This window comes from Oncorhynchus tshawytscha, unplaced genomic scaffold, assembly GCF_018296145.1.
Source record: "Oncorhynchus tshawytscha isolate Ot180627B unplaced genomic scaffold, Otsh_v2.0 Un_contig_11560_pilon_pilon, whole genome shotgun sequence".
NCBI classification, from domain to species: domain Eukaryota; kingdom Metazoa; phylum Chordata; class Actinopteri; order Salmoniformes; family Salmonidae; genus Oncorhynchus; species Oncorhynchus tshawytscha.
Window position 1 is genome coordinate 96,569 of NW_024609702.1, and position 19,664 is coordinate 116,232.

A 19,664-nucleotide genomic window follows, 5' to 3' on the forward strand; every position below is an offset into this window, starting at 1 on the left:
TGTGGCAAAAGGAACTGACATTGAATCCATTTAATATACAGTATATGGTACTTGGAAAGAAAAAGTGACTTTCACAAAATAGAGGCATACAAAGAAAACAAATGTGGTAAAGTGTGGAAATAACAAGCATGCACTGCGCCCGGCCCGCCACAGGAGTCGCTAGTGCACGATGAGACAAGGACATCCCTGCTGGCCAAACACTCCCTAACCCGGACGACGCTGGGCCAATTGTGCGCTGCCCCATGGGCCTCCCGGGCACGGCCGGCTGCGACAGAGCCTGGACTCGAACCCAGAATCTCTAGTGGTACAGCTAGACCACTGCACCACTTGGGAGGATGATGTGTTTTTATTCGAATTCCGGTGCTGCTCTGCACACACAAACATGTTAGCTAGCTAGAAGGTCCAACGTTAAGTCAACTATGACGTTCAAAGACATTCAAAGTTCCTTTATAGAAGCCGCTCCTCCATAGGTATAATTCTGTGGGCCTAATTCAGGTAATGCATGTCATAAGATTCCCAGCGCTTCAAGCCAAGCCTCCTGTCCAGTGCATGTAAATATTTTGCCCGCTCCACCACAAGCTGCTCTATCCGCACTGATTTCAGAAGTTTAAAAAGAAACAGAACGGCACCATATAAACCGTTACTTTTTTTTGGTTCGAACCGGTTCAGAACTTTATTTTGCTGGTCGGAACAGTGGAACGGAATGAAAACAATACGATTGTAAAATAATTTCGGTTCCAACCTCTGGTACTGAGTACAGTACAGCACAGTGAGTAGAGTATAGTATAGTACAGTCCAATACAATAGTACAGTACAATACAGTAGAGGACAATAAATAAAAGAAGTGTTTAGTACAGTATATTGTCCTGTACTGAACTATACTGTATTCTACTGCGCTGTACAGAACTACACTCATCTGTGCTGCGATGCCCAAACTTGTAAAACATGAAGACAATGATATTCATATCCATAATGACTCATTTCTGTGTAGTATAGATCAGGGACCCGTGATGTATTTCCGTTACCGTAATTCCACTTCACTTACTGTAGTTCAATATCCAATAGAGATTTTTGTTAAACTCAACATGCCATAGGTGACACCCCATTCTTTCTGCAGTCATCTTTGAATCTTATTGCTGCAATATGTAACTTTTTGGGCGACCCAACCAAATTCACATAGAGTTATAGATCGGCCATTCACATTGAAAGCAAGTCTAAGAAGCGGTATATTTGTTCTATGAGAGCTATGTCTATGCTTCTACTTGTGCGTTTTACTTTTGGGTTTGTACACCAGCTTTAAACAGATGAAAATACTATATTTTCTGTTATGGAAAATAGAGTATTTCACAGTGATTTAGATGGCACAATGATTCTCTACACTATACTTGCTTGTTTTGTCACAAACTGAAATTAGGCGAACTATTCAAATTTTTGCAACCAGGAAATGGTGTTCTGCATAGTGTATCTTTAATTCTGAGCGTATATTTAACCGTTTTGGAAAACGTGGTCACATAAAAACCTGAGGGAGATTTTACAGTAATTCCGTTACCAAAGTTTCCATCTGCACAGTTCTTACATTAAATTTGTTTTTGTAAAAATAAAAAAAGAGACATTTTTAGAAGTAGTCCTTGTGCATAGAGCTCTATTGTTTGTTAAACTTTGAAAATAAATGTTTTTTGTTTGGCATACAGTCTAAAGTGAAAAGACTGAGACAAAGTTTAATTCCGTTACTGTGGAATTCCCCCCCTTTAATCTGTCTGTGAACCAATGGTTCTTCTCACACACAGGTGCACGTACACACAGCAACAGACATAAATCATTATCCACTCACAGGCACGCACACACACTGCATCCGGATGTTTGTCTCGACACCTCAGCATTCCCTGTATAATGTGTCAGTTCATTAAGAAGCAGAGGCTTTGAAAAAGTCTAAAATTCTGCTAGCTAACGTGACAGCAGTTTGCATCGCTACTATATATTTCATCTCACTTCTCCCATCAGACATAGTACAGTATTTCTCCCTTTGATTTATCCAGCAAACACACACACCTTCCTGTCCTCTCTCTTCCTCTCTTCCTACTTCACTTTCTCTCACTTCAAACTGAAGAAGCTTCTTTCTCTCCAGGAGAGTTTCTTCCCTGATCTTGAAGTCAGTCAGTAAGTATGCACATCTGTTGGTCTGGAACACGGAGGAGAGGAGATAATATCTAGCCTATGGCGGAGAGCCTACTGGAGCCATCTATCACTGATCAGACACACACAGAGGATTTATAGCCTCTGGACTGAGCCATGATGACGTCTGCCAGAGATAGACTAGATCATGAGCACACACACTTGTACAGTTATGTAGGCAGCCACACGTAGGTCACTCTCTCTCTCTCACACACACACACACACATCAGGCCACTGAGAACCATAGGAGACACTAAATCAGTGTGTGTTCGTCTTCATGGAGATTTCTACCTGAGGAAGCAAAACGGTATCATATTATGCATGAAAGGTTTAGGTGGTAGGAACCTGTAGTCTTTTTCATGAAAGGTTTAGGTGGAAGGAACCTGTAGTCCTATTCATAAAAGGTTTAGGTGGTAGAAACCTGTAGTCCTTTTCATGAAAGGTTTAGGTGGTAGGAACCTGTAGTCTTTTTCATGAAAGGTTTAGGTGGTAGGAACCTGTAGTCCTTTTCATGAAAGGTTTAGGTGGTAGGAACCTGTAGTCCTTTTCATGAAAGGTTTAGGTGGTAGGAACCTGTAGTCCTTTTCATGAAAGGTTTAGGTGGTAGGATCCTGTAGTCCTTTTCATGAACAGTTTAGGTGGTAGGAACCTGTAGTCCTTTTCATGAAAGGTTTAGGTGGTAGGAACCTGTAGTCCTTTTCATGAAAAGGTTTAGGTGGTAGGAACCTGTAGTCTTTTTCATGAAAGGTTTAGGTGGTAGGAACCTGTAGTCCTTTTCATGAAAGGTTTAGGTGGTAGGAACCTGTAGTCCTTTTCATGAAAGGTTTAGGTGGTAGGAACCTGTAGTCCTTTTCATGAAAGGTTTAGGTGGTAGGATCCTGTAGTCCTTTTCATGAAAGGTTTAGGTGGTAGGAACCTGTAGTCCTTTTCATGAAAGGTTTAGGTGGTAGGAACCTGTAGTCCTTTTCATGAAAGGTTTAGGTGGTAGGAACCTGTAGTCCTTTTCATGAAAGGTTTAGGTGGTAGGAACCTGTAGTCCTTTTCATTGAAAGGTGGGCTCGGATATGAAGAGTGGGTTTTACTACCACCTTCACCATAATCTTACCAGGTAGGCTATCGACAATAATTGAATTTTACAACAACCTGGAAAGACATGGTGGAAAAGATGATACAATACATATTGGTGGTCCAATGGTGGAGATGCTGAAAGACAGATTGGCCTGGGAATCTCCTCTTGCACTGGGGCAGGGCGGGTCTCCTCTCCTCTGGTATCCCACAGCGAGCCAAACAGTCCACTGGCCATTAGTCCAGAGGAAATCCTGTCCCCTTTATAACAGCTAGCAGGCCAGCACAACGCCTCTACAATAACAAGCAAACACCGCCTCAACCCTTCCCTAACCACACGTACAAACACTATGAAGGCCTAATGCTCCTCTGCTGGAGAATGCTTTCATGTGCTAGAACAATAGAGAACATTTTAGAGATTATATAATCAACATAATCTAGAATTCGAGCCATGGATATTGTAAAATAGGCTACATCCAGGAATACCAACATTCTAGAAGGCCATTATTGCCTTGCCTTGTGCAGTCTGCACTGGGGTCAATGTGTTCTGCTGTCAACCGGAAGAACTACTCAGCCTTTAGACTAAAGAAAGAAGGAGGTCAGAGCGAGGCAGACTAAAATGGCACCTGGAACGCCCACCAGAGCACTAGAGCTTACCCAAGAGCCTATTTCTGAAGTGAAGTAGGCCATATATTCCTGCCTGGGTACTGTAACCTTGAACCTGTCTGAGGACGGGAAGTGTGTGTGTGTGGAACATCAGCAGGCTCTGATAGCACTAATAGTCTTGTTTTATGGCCATTTCCCCCCGGATCCTCCAGCCTCCTGCTGATTCACTAGCTCTCAGTGGAATTCCTGCCTTACAACAGGCAGGCACGGCATGGCACACACACCACTGGACACACACACGGCATGGCACACACACCACATGGCACACACACCACTGGACACACACACGGCATGGCACACACACCACTGGACACACACACGGCATGGCACACACACCACTGGACACACACACACTGGTCGGAACACACACACCACTGGACACGACACACACACGGCATACAAAAAAATGGTACTCTGACATAAATTACACAAACGTACACACACACACATACGTACACGACACACACACATACACACTCCGTGAGACTACACATCTGGATAAATAAACCTGGAATCTAAAATGAAAAGTGTGAGCAATGGAGCGACGCCTCATTTCCCCCCAGCCCACCGCAGAGCAGAGATGGTGAAGGGTACAGCAAGACCCACCACTGCTGCTGTGTACAGAGACAGACATCCAGATATACACAGAGCACAACAACCAGTAACACACAAACACTCATACACTGTCCCACACAATAATACAGCCTCTTCACAAAGATACTGACAGTCCCCATAAAAACATTATTAACAGTTCTAATCTCCATGGATCCCCGTGTCTCTAGCTAACCGTCTCCCATGTGCCTCCCCTCTATTCTCTCTGTATTCACACAGCTCATATCTGTTTCTCTTCTCCGGTGTTCCCTCCCATGTGCCTCCCCTCTATTCTCTCTGTATTCACACAGCTCATATCTGTTTCTCTTCTCCCCATCCCCATCCCCTCCCTCCTGATTCTCACTGTTTATCACAGCTTCTCTCTCTCTATGTTCCTTCCTTCTTTCCCTCCATCCATATTCACTCTTCTTTGAGTGAGATCACTGTTTCTCACCCCCTCTCTCTATCTCCATTAGATTACTGCTTTTCGCCCAGTCTGTGTCTAAATGAGAGGAAATGAGGGCTGTGTGAGTTGGTCCTGAGCATGGGAGAGCATGGCGATGCTGTCATTAGTGTTCCTTCCTTCTTTGCCTCCAGGTATTCACTCTTCTTTGAGTGCCAGATCAGCTGTTTCAGCTCTCTACTGGATTAGATGAGTGGAGCAGGAGGCCTCTAAACTCTGCTGGGTGGAAGTATGGAGGTGGAGGCAGCACTGGAGGGATGAGTGGAGCAGGAGGCCTCTAAACTCTGCTGGGTGGAAGCATGGAGGTGGAGGCAGCACTTAGCCAGGAGCAGGCAGCACTGGAGGGATGAGTGGAGCAGGAGGCCTCTAAACTCTGCTGGGTGGAAGTATGGAGGTGGAGGCAGCACTGGAGGGATGAGTGGAGCAGGAGGCCTCTAAACTCTGCTGGGTGGAAGTATGGAGGTGGAGGCAGCACTGGAGGGATGAGTGGAGCAGGAGGCCTCTAAACTCTGCTGGGTGGAAGTATGGAGGTGGAGGCAGCACTGGAGGGATGAGTGGAGCAGGAGGCCTCTAAACTCTGCTGGGTGGAAGTATGGAGGTGGAGGCAGCACTAAACTCTGCTGGGTGGAAGTATGGAGGTGGAGGGAGGATGAGAGGAGCAGGAGGCCTCTAAACTCTGCTGGGTGGAAGTATGGAGGTGGAGGCAGCACTGGAGGGATGAGTGGAGCAGGAGGCCTCTAAACTCTGCTGGGTGTAAGTATGGAGGTGGAAGGCAGCCACTGCAGGTTTTAACAGCCCGGCCGTTCTTGTACTTACATCACAGGGCTGCAGGGGAAGGTAGACTGTAATGTTGACTGTCCCCAGACAGAAGGCAGCCACACAGCACACACACACATCACAGGGCACAGGGGAAGGTAGACATGTTGACTGTCCCCACACACACACACACACACACACACACACACACACACACACACACACACACACACACAAATTCAGACTACATAGCCACACGCACAGGTAAAGACACGCATACATACACACATTCATTCCAGAGACGTATACAAACAACACACACACAAGCTGGCTGCATATTCAATATCCGTACACAAACAAACACTACATACAGTCTTCAAAGGTGGACTTCAAAGGTAGGAAAACGCATAGCCACGGTCTGAAGTTAGTTACCACTGCATAAGTTTTCCAAATGTTTCCAGAAGACAAGTTTCTTCATATTCGTTCCATGACAAAAGGACAGACGCTTACACACACAGTTTTACTTAACACAACAACATAAAAGCACTTGTTAAGGGAGAGGGCAGGAAGCTGGTAGTATACTTTTCAACAGCGAAGCACTTCTTTCTCCCCCTAGTCCCTCATGCCCTGACCACGTACTACAACAGGATGCTGCCCAGTCAGTGCAGACAAAGATGGTGGAGGAGGATTCTGCTCTCTGGTACCAGCTGGTACAGGGAAACAGGTGATGTTATTGTGGCTGTGTCCCAACTTGGCTGTTGATACTAGCATGGCCACCTCCAACTGGCTCATTCAATCTCTCTACACTCCACTGTAACTCTTCCCTGGCCAGGGTGTTGAAAATGTGTTCAGTTAACGTATCTGGTAAAGTAAGGGTTAATGATCAAATATTAACTTGCTACATTCACACATACAGCCTACTGTAACTGTGCTTGCTATACTAAAACAAGGCTAACCAAGACAGTTATCCAAACCTTATGCCCCAATAGCACGCAAGGAAGCAACAGGGATGCTTTGGCTGTACAAGGACGAGGCCAAATTAAGAGCTATTTCCAGATGTACACTTTTAAATATAAAATTTTCAATGGCACGGCTTTGTTTAAACAACAAAAACAATTTCCTCAATTGTACCTCAGCGCAAAGGTTGTTTCGTCAGAACAGAGCGATCAGAACAGAACATTTTCACAGCAGTGGGAGGGCTTGGCACCGCTTGCTGGCTTTGCCATTTAGAAGTAGACCAGAAATCACTCTAAAAACAGCCACCGACACGACCTATCACTGAGAGAGACAATCAGCCGTCCATGTCAACACACCGATGAATAGAACAGAAGAGTGTGAGAGACAGAGCGGGAGAGAGACAAGAGAGGTACATCATTTTCTCCCTTCGCAGCTGTAACACACATACACACACTCCAACACAGAATTTATACACGCCATGACGGCCTTGCTGGCTGTTCTCTTTTCTGAACTTGTCACGACTATCCCCTTGTGGTCTTCTTCTATGGTGGACTTTGTTCTCTCTCACAGCTCATGTCAAACCTTCCCCTCCACTGTGTTTTCAGGGTGATGTTGTACCCCTCGGTTATGGGCATGGATTTGTGGAACGGCGGCGTTAATCCAATGTCTTTATGCCTCTTAGATTCTCGGAGCAGTGTGAAAATACAGAGAGAATCTGAAAAATGTTCAAATCTGTTGTCTTATCAATATGTGTTGTGTGTGTTCGGATCACCAAAAGTAGCAATCAAATCTTGCCATGAAAAAAGGACTTGGACAGGAGTATAGAGTAAACTGTTTCACTTAAGTGTCACTAATATCCCTTTCACATAGGATTTACAGTTTGTTGCATGCAATTGTTTTGCAATGTTAACATGACCCCCTTTCAAACAGGTCCATCTTCACCACATTCTTGCCGGCATAAGACTTTCACATGTATATCTCCCCAGCGCATGCCGGCACAGGAGACGAGTGAGGGTAGGGGTGTGCAGATGTGTGTGGACAGCTATTTTAATAAAATAGCTGTCATCTAACAAAACATTTTTTATTGCACATGAGAGTTTGTAGGTGCCTGTACAGTGCCTTTAGATAGTATTCATACCCCTTGACTTATTCTAGTCGTGGGCAAAAGTTTTGAGAATGACACGAATATTAATTGTCACAATGTTTGCTGCTTCAGTGTCTTTAGATACAGTGCCTCTGAGACTATCACAGTGCAGGTGCATTTATACGGAGACTTGATTACACACAGGTGGATTGTATTTATCATCATTAGTCATTTAGGTCAACATTGGATCATTCAGAGATCCTCACTGAACTTCTGGAGAGAGTTTGCTGCACTGAAAGTAAAGGGGCTGAATAATTTTGCATGCCCAATTTTTCAGTTTTTGATTTGTTAAAAAAAAGTTTGAAATATCCAATAAATGTCGTTCCACTTCATGATTGTGTCCCACTTGTTGTTGAGGGGGCTGAATAAACGCCCAATTTTCAGTTTTTGATTTTTGTTTGAAATTAAAAATGTTTCACTTCATGATTGTGTCCCACTTGTTGTTGATTCTTCACAAAAAAATACAGTTTTATATCTTTATGTTTGAAGCCTGAAATGTGGCAAAAGGTCGCAAAGTTCAAGGGGGCCGAATACTTTCGCAAGGCACTGTATTTTTGTCAGATGTTACTATGGAATACTGAAGTATAATTACAAGCATTTCTTAAGTGTCAAGGGCTTTTATTGACAATTACATGAAGTTGATGCAAAGAGTCAATATTTGCAGTGTTGACCCTTCTTTTTCAAGACCTCTGCAATCCGCCCTGGCATGCTGTCAATTAACTTCTGGGCCACATCCTGACTGATGGAAGCCCATTCATGCATGATCCATGCTGGGAGTTTGTCAGAATTTGTGGGGTTTTGTTTGTCCACCTGCATCTTGAGGATTGACCACAAGTTGTCAATGGGATTAAGGTCTGGGGAGTTTCCTGGCCATGGACCCAAAATATCGATGTTTTGTTCCCCGAGCCACTTATGGGAAGGTGCTCCATCATGCTGGAAAAGGCATTGTTCGTCACCAAACTGTTCCTGGATGGTTAGGAGAAGTTGCTCTTGGAGGATGTGTTGGTACCATTCTTTATTCATGGCTGTGTTCTTAGGCAAAATTGTGAGTAAAGCCCACTCCCTTGGCTGAGAAGCAACCCCACACATGAATGGTCTCAGGATGCTTTACTGTTGGCATAACACAGGACTGAGGATAGCGCTCACCTTGTCTCCGAACAAGCTTTTTTCTAGATGCCCCACACAATTGGAAAGGGGATTCATCAGAGAAAATGACTTTACCCCAGTCCTCAGCAGTCCAATCCCTGTACCTTTTGCAGAATATCAGTCTGTCCCTGATGTTTTCACTGGAGAGAAGTGGCTTCTTTGCTGCCCTTCTTGACACCAGGCCATCCTCCAAAAGTCTTTGCCTCACTCTGCGTGCAGATGCACTCACACCTGCCTGCTGCCATTCCTGAGCAAGCTCTGTACTGGTGGTGCCCCGATCCCGCAGCTGAATCAACTTTAGGAGACAGTCCTGGCGCTTGCTGGACTTTCTTGGGTGCCCTGAAGCCTTCTTCACAACATTTTAACCGCTCTCCTTGAAGTTCTTGATTATCTGATAAATGGTTGATTTAAGTGCAATCTAACTGGCAGCAATATCCTTGCCTGTGAAGCCCTTTTTGTGCAAAGCAATGATGACGGCACATGTTTCCTTGCAGGTAACCATGATTGACAGAGGAAGAAAAATTATTTCAAGCACCATCCTCCTTTTGAAGCTTCCAGTCTGTTATTCAAACTCAATCAGCATGACAGAGTGATCTCCAGCCTTGTCCTCGTCAACTGTGTTAACAAGAGAATTACTGACATAATGTCAGCTGGTCCTTTTGTGGCAGGGCTGAAATGCAGTGGAAATATTTTTGGGGGATTCAGTTCATTTGCATGGCAAAGAGGGACTTTGCAATTAGTTGCAAATCATCTGATCACTCTTCTTATCATAACATTCTGGGATATATGCAAATTGCCATCATACAAACTAAGGCAGCAGACTTTGTGAAAATGTATATTTGTGTCATTCTCAAACCTTTTGGCCACGACTGTAAATTGTTGTGTTAGAGCCTGAATTCAAAATGGATTTAAAAAAAATCTCACCCATCTACACACAATACCCCATAATGTCAAAGTGAAAACATGTTTTTAGACATTTCTGCAAATGTATTGAAAATGAAATACAAAAATATCTAATTTAGGTAAGTATTCAACCCCTGAGTAAATACATCATAGAATTAACTTTGGCAGCGATTACAGCTGTGAGTCTTTCTGAGTAAGTCTATAAGACCTTTGCACACCTGGATTGTACAATATTTGCACATTCTTTTTCAAATTCATCAAACTCTGTCAAGTTGGTTGTTGATCATTGCTAGACAGCCATTTTCAAGTCTTGCCATAGATTTAAGCCGATTTAAGTCAAAACTGTAAACTAGGCCACTCAGGAACATTAAATGTCATCTTGGTAAGCAACTTGTGTATATTTGGCCATGTGTTTTAAGTTACTGTCCTACTGAAAGATATATTTGTCTCCTAGTGTCTGTTGGAAAGCAGACAACCAGGTTTTACTCTAGGATTTTGCCTGTGCTTAGCTCTATTCCATTTCTTTTTATCCCAAAAAAATCCCTAGTTTTTGACGATGACAAGCATACACATAACATGATGCAGCCACCACCATGCTTGAAAATATGAAGAGTGGTACTCAGTGATATGTTGTGTTAAGATTTGCCCCAAACATAACACTTTGTATTCAGGACAAAGTTCATTTCTTTGCCACCTTTTTGGCAGTTTTACTTTAGTGCCTTATCGCAAACAGGATGCATATTTTGGAATATTTGTATTCTGTACAGGCTTCCTTCTTTTCAATCTGTCATTTAGGTCAGTATTGTGGCGTAACTACAATGTTGTTGATCCATCCTCAGTTTTCTCCTATCACAGCCCCTTAAAAACATCTGTAACTGTTTTAAAGTCACCATTGGCCAGGTAAATTCCCTCAGGTTTCCTTCCTCTCTGGCACCAGAGTTAGGAAGGACGTGTGTATCTTTGTAGTAACTGGGTGTATTGATACACCATCCAAAGTGTATTTCATAATATCACCATGCTCAAAGGGATATTCAATGTCTTTTTCTATTTATACTTATCTACCAATCGGTGCCCTTCTTTGCAAGGCACTGGAAACCCTCACTGGTCTTTATGGTTGAATCTATGTTTAACATTCATTGTTCGACTGAGGGATCTTACAGATAATTGTACATGTAGGGTACAGAGATGAGGTCATTTAAAAATCCTGTTAATCACTGTTATTGCACACAGAGTGAGTCCATGCAACTTGTGACTTAAGTGTTACTCGTGAACTTATTTAGGCTTGCCATAACAAAGGGGTTGAATACTTATATTGTCAATTTCTAAAAACATAATTCCACTTTGACATTATGGAGTATTGTGTGTAGGCCACTGACACAAAATATAAGTTGAATGAATTTCAAATTCAGGCTGTAACACAACAAAATGTGGAAAAAGTCAACGGGTGTGAACACTTCCTGAAGGCCCTGTATGTGCTTTAGAAAACATTAGAATCTGCTCTTTCCGATCATGTAAAGAAATCTCAAATTTGACCTGGATGAACCTCTGCACCCTTTCTCTTTTTTTCCTACCCTGGCTCAGCTTTGTTAGGGAGCAGGCGTAGGCTGTTACAGGCGTAGGCTGTTACAGGCGTAGGCTGTTACAGGCGTAGGCTGTTACAGGCGTAGGCTGTTACAGGCGTAGGCTGTTACAGGCGTAGGCTGTTACAGGCGTAGGCTGTTACAGGCGTAGGCTGTTACAGGCGTAGGCTGTTACAGGCGTAGGCTGTTACAGGCGTAGGCTGTTACAGGCGTAGGCTGTTACAGGCGTAGGCTGTTACAGGCGTAGGCTGTTACAGTATCTTCCTCATGATACAGATTAGAAAATATAGATTGATATTATTTTTCAAACAGATATTCAGATAATGCCCCCATGCTTGTTTCAAAGCAGCGCAATGGTGCTGTCCCAATCAAAACAGTGCTGAAATGATCATCAAGTTGACCACGCTTTTTGTCTTGGAAAGAAATGTATAGAAGACACAATATGCTTCCTGCATGAAATGATAGTGCTACATATGTCTGACAGCTGGAAGGTGAAGAGAGGAACTCATCATCAAGTCTACTTGTAGGATAGCATTGTGAGAGATGGCATATCGCATTTCAGTCAAGAAAACAAAATAACACTAAATACTGAACGGTGACCCTTTTTAATCCCACTGTCTCTCTCTGTGTGTGGGTCTATTTTCATTCAGATGGTGACAGAGACATTCTGAAGACAACAGGATCTACAGGAGGGCAGAGGGCTGCGGGCAGATTCACAGTTGTCTCCGTGACACTGACACTGCCAGTAATAATGGGATTTGTGTAGAAGCCCAGGCAGGAAATGAAGTTTACTGTGATTGCCTGGGAACGTCACACAGAGGTGAGGACAGGGTCTTTTCAGCTGGAGAGCCAACATTTCTCCTCCTTTTGTGCCAGTGGTTGTCGTGGTTCGCAAACGTCTCTGTGTTGCCCTGGGCCAGGAGTTGTTCCTAGCCAGGTTACGTAGTCAGGATTGGAGAAACTCCAGACTCTACTTATGACTTACTCACTTGCAGGCTTTTCAATTGGTCTTGTTTAACTACAAATCAATAATGTTATCTCCTTCATTAGAATTATCTTTAGCCGTGACCAAAGACAGGTGTAGAGTAACCCATTTAGGAAACACAGCTGTGGCATTGTGTTGAGTGAGGAGACTCAACCCTTCTTCTGTATATTATAAACACAAGGTATCTGACTCAAGGTTCCAATTACAGGGGTGTTTCGAGCTGCCGAGCTCTCCTGTAGGAAATCAAGGCACCGTAATAAGGGCACCACCCTAAGAGTCAATGAGTAGCTCAAAATCAAAATCCTGGTTCCATTAACGCTAATCCAGATAACTGATGTAGGTACAGCTAACTTAATTAGGAGGTTACAAAAATCTGACCTATGATCAGTGTCTGTGGGCAACATCTTCATGCATCCCTACTAATTGGCCTGTTCTGTTTCTCTACACTTTGACCTTAGAGAGACACCATGATGAGGTACTCCGCCACTGATCCCAAATCAGGTTTGCTTTTTGTTTTTATAGTAATGGTTTAGGTTTAATGCTGGGGTATGGTCATCTGATCCTAGATCTGAGCATAGGGGCAAATTCCACTAGGATTGTGTTCGGGTGACATTTCACCCCGGTCCATAATGCTCCGCAATGAGGAATGTGTGTGGGTAACACACAAAGGATGCAATTCAATAGCCTAAAGTGACCACCTCTGCTGGTCTCCTCTACTCATATTTACTGAGTGCACTGGCTAGGTCAGGGTTTCCCAAACTAGGGGTTGCGACCCCATGAGGGGTCGCGAGAGAAAATGGGGTCGCGAGAGAAAATGTGCGCTTGCTTCATAGAACCAGGGTTACATCATTAACCTAGATGAGGTTTTAATAAAAAAGAGTGGTTTATCTAGGGCCCTAAGATTTCCGAGATGCTGAAAACGCAGACGGAATTTGGTAATAAAAATGGAATCAACTGTAAAACATGGAAGATTGCAGAATTTTCCATAATTTGGCTGAAATTGAAAATGATTTCATAATTGTAAAATTAGACGAGTAGGCCTAGATAAATAATTCAGTTTTCGATTGGGGTGTTTTGAGGGGGGAAGTTGTGCGTGGGACCCTTACGTCACCTCACAACTTGGCTGTCACTTTGAGAAACATGTCGAAGAGGCTGTCTAGGACGGCCAAGTCATCAAAAACACGAAAAACTTTGACCCTAACCCCTAAATTCAGTGCAGAGCAATACCCAAAGGACTATTATGAGTCAGGCGATAAGCTGTTCTGCAAATTATGTCAACATACTATTGATTGGACCCGTAAAAATACATGTGATGACCACTTAAAGTCTAAAGCCCATGTGAAAAACAAGGAAAAGCACCGTATTAGCCAGAGCATACCTCTTCAAACAACCATTTCTAGTGCAAGCTCATCAGCAGATTCAAGACGAGAATTTATTCAGGACTTTGCGGCTGTGTGCACGCCGAGTCAGACATCCCCTTAGAAAAGCTAAGAAAGCTATGGTCGCTTTAAGTGTGAAGCACTGCAAACAGGAAGGAGCGTTCCTCGAAAATGAGAGCAGCCTCTGTCAAACTCACCCGCCCCGTGTGTTCGACCAACATATGACTGTCGTTCTACTGAAGATCCGTGGGAAGAAGTTTGTGGTGGTTGTTGACGAGACAACAGATCCAAGGGATTGCAGCGTTCTAAACATTGTCATTGGTGAGTTAACTTAACAGCCTATTAATAAAGCGTTGCAACTGCAGAATGTAAATGTAGGCTATGTGAATTGTCCGCATGCAAATTGTGATATTCCAAACGACAAGCTTTCGTGGTGAAATATAGCGATGCATAATGTCAGCAGCTGTCTGCCTCTCCATCTAGCTAACTATCGCTGTATCTATATTCTGTTTACACTTGAAATGTAAATAACACTTATTTTGTCACAATATTATTTTAGATTAAAACATAATTCAAGTTTGTCCTTATCTTTCATTGCAGGTGTTGAAAACCAGTACTTTCTGGTAGATGTCATTTTCATGGACAGATGCAACTACTCCACGTTTTCCCAAGCTATACTAGCCTCCCTCCACAGCAACCATCTGAACCTGAATGATGCCTGGGCAGTGGTCACAGACAATGCCTCCTACTGTCTGAAGGCATACAAGGAGGTTATGAAAGGAGAGATGCCCAACAGTGTCCATGTACCCTATCTCTATCAAGTCATCAATCTGGAGGGTGAAACCTGGCAGCACTACAAATACTTCTCTGAAGTTGCATCACTTGGGACATGGATGAGATCTATCTTCTTCAAGAAGCCTGTCAGAAATAGAAGATGGGTGAGCTTCCTCATTATGAAGGGAGTTTGTGCAGGCCAAGGCTCCTGCTGAAGCAGTGAGCTCCAGATGCAATAGTTCATTTGAGGCAGTGAAGTACCATGCAGAGCATGTTCATCTGTACAGAGAGTTTTTGTTGGCAGAAAAGTCATCATCCCAGGCAGTCAGAAACCTCCTCAGCCAGCTGGAAACAGAGGAGAAGGTTGCTGCATTGTTGCCTAGATTCTTGCATTATTATTTATTTATTTATAATGAAACACTTTGTAGAACTCTGTATTGAAGCACTTGCAATGATAAAAAATTGTGAAATGTTGTGTTGCATCATTACAAATGTACTGTTTCCCTGTACTATGCCCAAAAGCAGTTAGAACCGAGTGGACAAGACTAGTGGGACTGTGATGATGTTCTTTTCTACACAGAAGATCATCCAACATTATTGCCATACCTTTGATGCACTTCAGTCACTTCATACTGTCATAGTCCAAACTAAAAAAGTAAACAATTGCAGTTGATTACATAACTTCTTTTAATTTAATTTTTTACATCGTGGGGTCGCAATTATTATTTTTATATCAAAATGGGGTCAGGAGCCAAAGAACCTCACAAGGTTAAAGCCATGTGGATAGACAGCTATCCAGGAATTCACCTGTTCAGTACAGGTGGAGGATAGGAGATGAGGAAGCCACTTTAGACTATTGAGATACACCCACTGTATTTTTTATTTTATTTAACCTTTATTTAACTAGGCAAGTCAGTTAAGAACAAATTCTTATTTACAATGACAGCCTACTCCGGCCAAACCCAGACGATGCTGGGCCAATTGGGCGCCGCTCTATGGGACTCCTAATCACGCCTGGGTGTGATGCAGCCTGGATTCGAACTAGGGACCAGGGTGACACCTCCAGCACTGAGATGCAGTTCCTTCGACCGCTGCGGATAGTAGATGATTTAATGCTTTGCTAAATGCCATGTCTGCATCTTTGTGCTATTGAGATACACCCACTGTATTTTTTATTTTATTTAACCTTTATTTAACTAGGCAAGTCAGTTAAGAACAAATTCTTATTTACAATGACGGCGGCCAAAAAGACGATGCTGGGCCAATTGGGCGCCGCCCTACGCTAATGATTTAATGCTTTGCTAAATGCCATGTCTGCATCTTTGTGCTACGCTAAGAGAAACTAAGAGGAACTGAAACTGACAGATGAAGATTAAAGCAATATTCACATTGGTCACACAATGTCTTTACAACCAATCATACATTCAGTCTCATAAATTACATTCAGATGACTTAATCAAAAGCAGAGGCTGAAGACTGATGATAGAGTTCTTTGCTTGTTTCTGTTTTTTATGTTAAAATCTTTCTACTATAGCAATGTTGTTTGGGGGCAAATAGAGCATAGCCTATTTGTTACTTGTACAGGCATTAAAGAAGTTAGGCCAATTATGCCAATATAAATTGAGAACAGAAGAAGAAAAAACATTACAAAACAAACTGCATTTGGATGCTTGCTTTCCCTTCATCCAAAAATAAATCAGCCCAACAAATAAAATTATCACTTCCATTAATGTGCTTGTTGAGAGTGTAAGATCTACAATTATCTCCCAAATTGTGGTGAGCAATTAGGCTAACCACTATGTCCACAAACACATCACAATCAAACCATGATGACAGAGGGAAATTCTTATGATGTGTCACACAGGCCAACCCTGAGCAAATTACTTTTTCTGCCATCCATTAAAAGGCTGCCAATGTGCTGGAAATGTTATTCTCTATATTGAGTTACTTCTATAATGAATTGGACCGATAACACCTAATACCCACAGCCTGTCACAAAACCAGGAGGGTATGATGAGAAGCACAGGACACCAAACACAGGCTTTGTGACTAAATCCCTGGGTGAGAAAAGCCTGGTGCCTTCAGAGACAGGATGTTAAAGAAGGGTCTTTCCATCTCATAAACAGCCCAACAAAAGACCCACCATCATCATCAAAGAAACCGCAGGGGAGACTGTGGAGGGGAAGTGAGAACAGTGGGAGATATGAGAGGATGGTCGTTTGCACCGCTCTACTAAAACTAGCAGCCAAACCAAAACAAACCCTTTTGGCCAATTGCAGCCTGAGTTGCGCCTTGGAAAGTTTTTTTTGTCGAGAATTAAAACATTATATAATTGGAATCGGTTATGACATTGTTTTCCCTGTATTCATTTAGCAGGGGTGGCCCACCACTGTTAATTGTTGCCACCACTGCAAAAAAAATGGTTGTTTATAATCAATATCGGCTGAGACTCGCTTAAATGGATAGTCGTTGGCTCAATGACTGGAAGTCTATGGGAACAGCTTGCATGTCATTGCCCTAACGCTACCCCTGCCACCACTGCTGAACAAAAATCCAAGGGGAAACACTAAGATGTGTGGTTTGCAATGCATGCAACCCTACACTTACCAGCACTTTTGCTGTGGTAGGCTAATTGCAGGTGTGACCATTATCAACAAAGCAGGAGTGAGGCAGATGGCACAGCCAAGCAGGACTAGGTTACTGAGGCCATTGCTGAGTAGGCATACTGAAGCAACTCAGCATGCTTTCTAATTACATGTAATTACAATGTTATTTACTGTCGAACATGAGTTAGCTACTCTTCATTTCCAGTAAGGGTGTCAATATTGTCAAGTCGTTTTTAAAGACAAAACATGAATGTTATTGTCATAGAAGGCTTATTTGAGTTGATGTGTGAGAGTGTGTGTGGACACAGTCCAATTGAAAGATAAAGACAGTGAGCACACATCAGAAACAGTGTTTTGAAAACATCCATCCCTTTTCTTCTTAGAAAATAGGGCAATGAAAACAAATAGCTTCTGCTGCAGCAGCTGACAGGCTACATTGGTTTCACATTGGTGCATGAACCCTTCCTGACCCAGTTCCTACTATAAGCCGTCATCATCGTGGGTGGGGGTGGGTACAAAGAAGAGCATCAGCCTATTAATGGCATGTGGATATGTTTTGAGGCTTGTCAACAGAAAAAGACCAACTGGCATTCGGGAGGCCAGCAGGAAGCCTGTATTCAACACTTGTTACAGTTGATCAAGTCTGTCGATTGACCCATAGGATTGACCTTGAAGTGGTCATTGACATGGCCAATTGCTCTGATGACAGATCTATCTACTAAATAAACAACCGCCGCCAAGAAATGACTGAGTAGTGCTTCTTGGTCTTGCTAATATGAAATCATTACAACACTACCCTTACGTAATACATGGGAAAGAGAGTAGTAGAGAATACAACATATATTCAAATTATTTCTGTGTGTCCCCAATATATCAGCAATAACTTATTATATAGGCCTAAAATAATATCTACATGTGATATATACATTATATATTTATTATGCATCCCTATTTTGGATTAGTAGCCAAGTGTTTCAAATCACAGAGGAACATAGAACAAACGACTGAGTTGCAGAGAGGACAAGATACCCCTGCTGATATGTAAACATTGCTAGAGGGTGAATGCAGCAGCAGGTAAAGGCTTCAATGAATCTGCAAAGGGGAATCATTCCATCAGTGATGCTGTAACATTAAAAAAATACAGTGGTCAATGTCAAAGATAAGAGTTCAATAATTCCCCAATTACCTGCAGATTCGCCTGTGTTGATCCAGTCGGGGTTTGCAATGCTTGCGATTGCAAAGATATCCGCTGCCAGAAACAGACATCCTGATATAATTGTTAATTTATCCATATTTGCAGCTCAAGTCTGTGTACTTTAAATGAGCAGATATGAAAGACGTGGCTTAGAGTTCCAGGTAAGACCAAGGAGTGTAAACCTCAGAGATACAGTTTTTAGATATATGTTTCCGTTAGATAGTTATCAGTCCACCTCACCCCCTTCAAAAGAGATTCAACTGGTTTGGAGGTTCAGCCTGTCATTATTCATTTGGACATGGCAGCAACAGCAAATCAACACACCTTCATTCCGCTTACATATGGCTAAAAACGGAGGAAAAAAATCACATCTCAAACGACCATCTTTTCGACCCGAATCTTCCTCCGATAAAGCAAAAGGAGCTGGCGCAACGTCAGGGCCCAAGTCTCCAGTCGCTGGTGTTCTCGCTCGGATCTGCACGGTAGCAGCAGCATTTGGTTATTGAGACTAGCAGGATAGCTAGCCACCTAGCTAGCTATTTCCCACATTCGAACTCCGTGTGCCGAACAACAACCCAGAGAGGGTGCTTGACGGCCGAACCCCCATTTGAAGAAGTAATTTAAACCATTTCACGAACAAAACTCCGTCAGACAGAGGTACTAAATAATCGAATAATGCTGTGCCTTCAGTATGTCCTTGTTTTCAGCAAAGCTCTAAGGCTAGCTAGCCGTCAGGAAAACGAGAACCCATCCTCCCTCTTGCTTATTCATGCCCCCTTCTCCGCTGCTGGAATAGCATCTGTAGTGTAAATAGACCGCTAGCTAGCTAGCTCTGGTGCGGACATAGCGAAGTAGGAACCAAGGCAGCTCGAGCAGACTCGGCGGCTTTCGCATAATCTTTATAAGGAAATACGATATTATTAAAGCCGCTAGGAGACGTGGTGATTATGCTTTCCCCGATTAGCCCACAAGCTTGGCCCCCTATCAACCGAACACCGTGCCTCACGCAGTGCGTTCCACAGACACAACAGCTCTCTCTCTCTCTCTCTCTCTCTCTCTCTCTCTCTCTCTCACACACACACACACACACACACACACACACACACACACACACACAGGGGCATTCGCTATCGTCTCGCGAGATCGTTGGCGTGAGAGACGTTTCAGACAGATGGGACCATGCAGAGGGGGTAGATGAGACCACTCATTTAGAAGGACATGACATTCATCAAACCGTTTATTATTCTCATCAGAGGAAGAAGTAGCGCTTTTCCTTTTAACA

At 43.1% G+C, this 19,664-nt stretch overlaps 1 protein-coding gene across 1 annotated transcript in view; it reads right to left on the bottom strand.

The window, feature by feature from the left end:
- mosmoa (modulator of smoothened a) overlaps positions 1–19,444 on the bottom strand; it is a 35,247-nt gene extending 15,803 nt beyond the window's left edge. Inside the window, exon 1 of the mRNA XM_042317090.1 lies at positions 18,374–19,444. Within this exon, the coding sequence (XP_042173024.1) occupies positions 18,374–18,479 (106 nt within the window). The 5' untranslated portion in view covers positions 18,480–19,444. The remainder of the gene's footprint in view (positions 1–18,373) is intronic.
- Between the last annotated feature and the right edge of the window lie 220 nt (positions 19,445–19,664).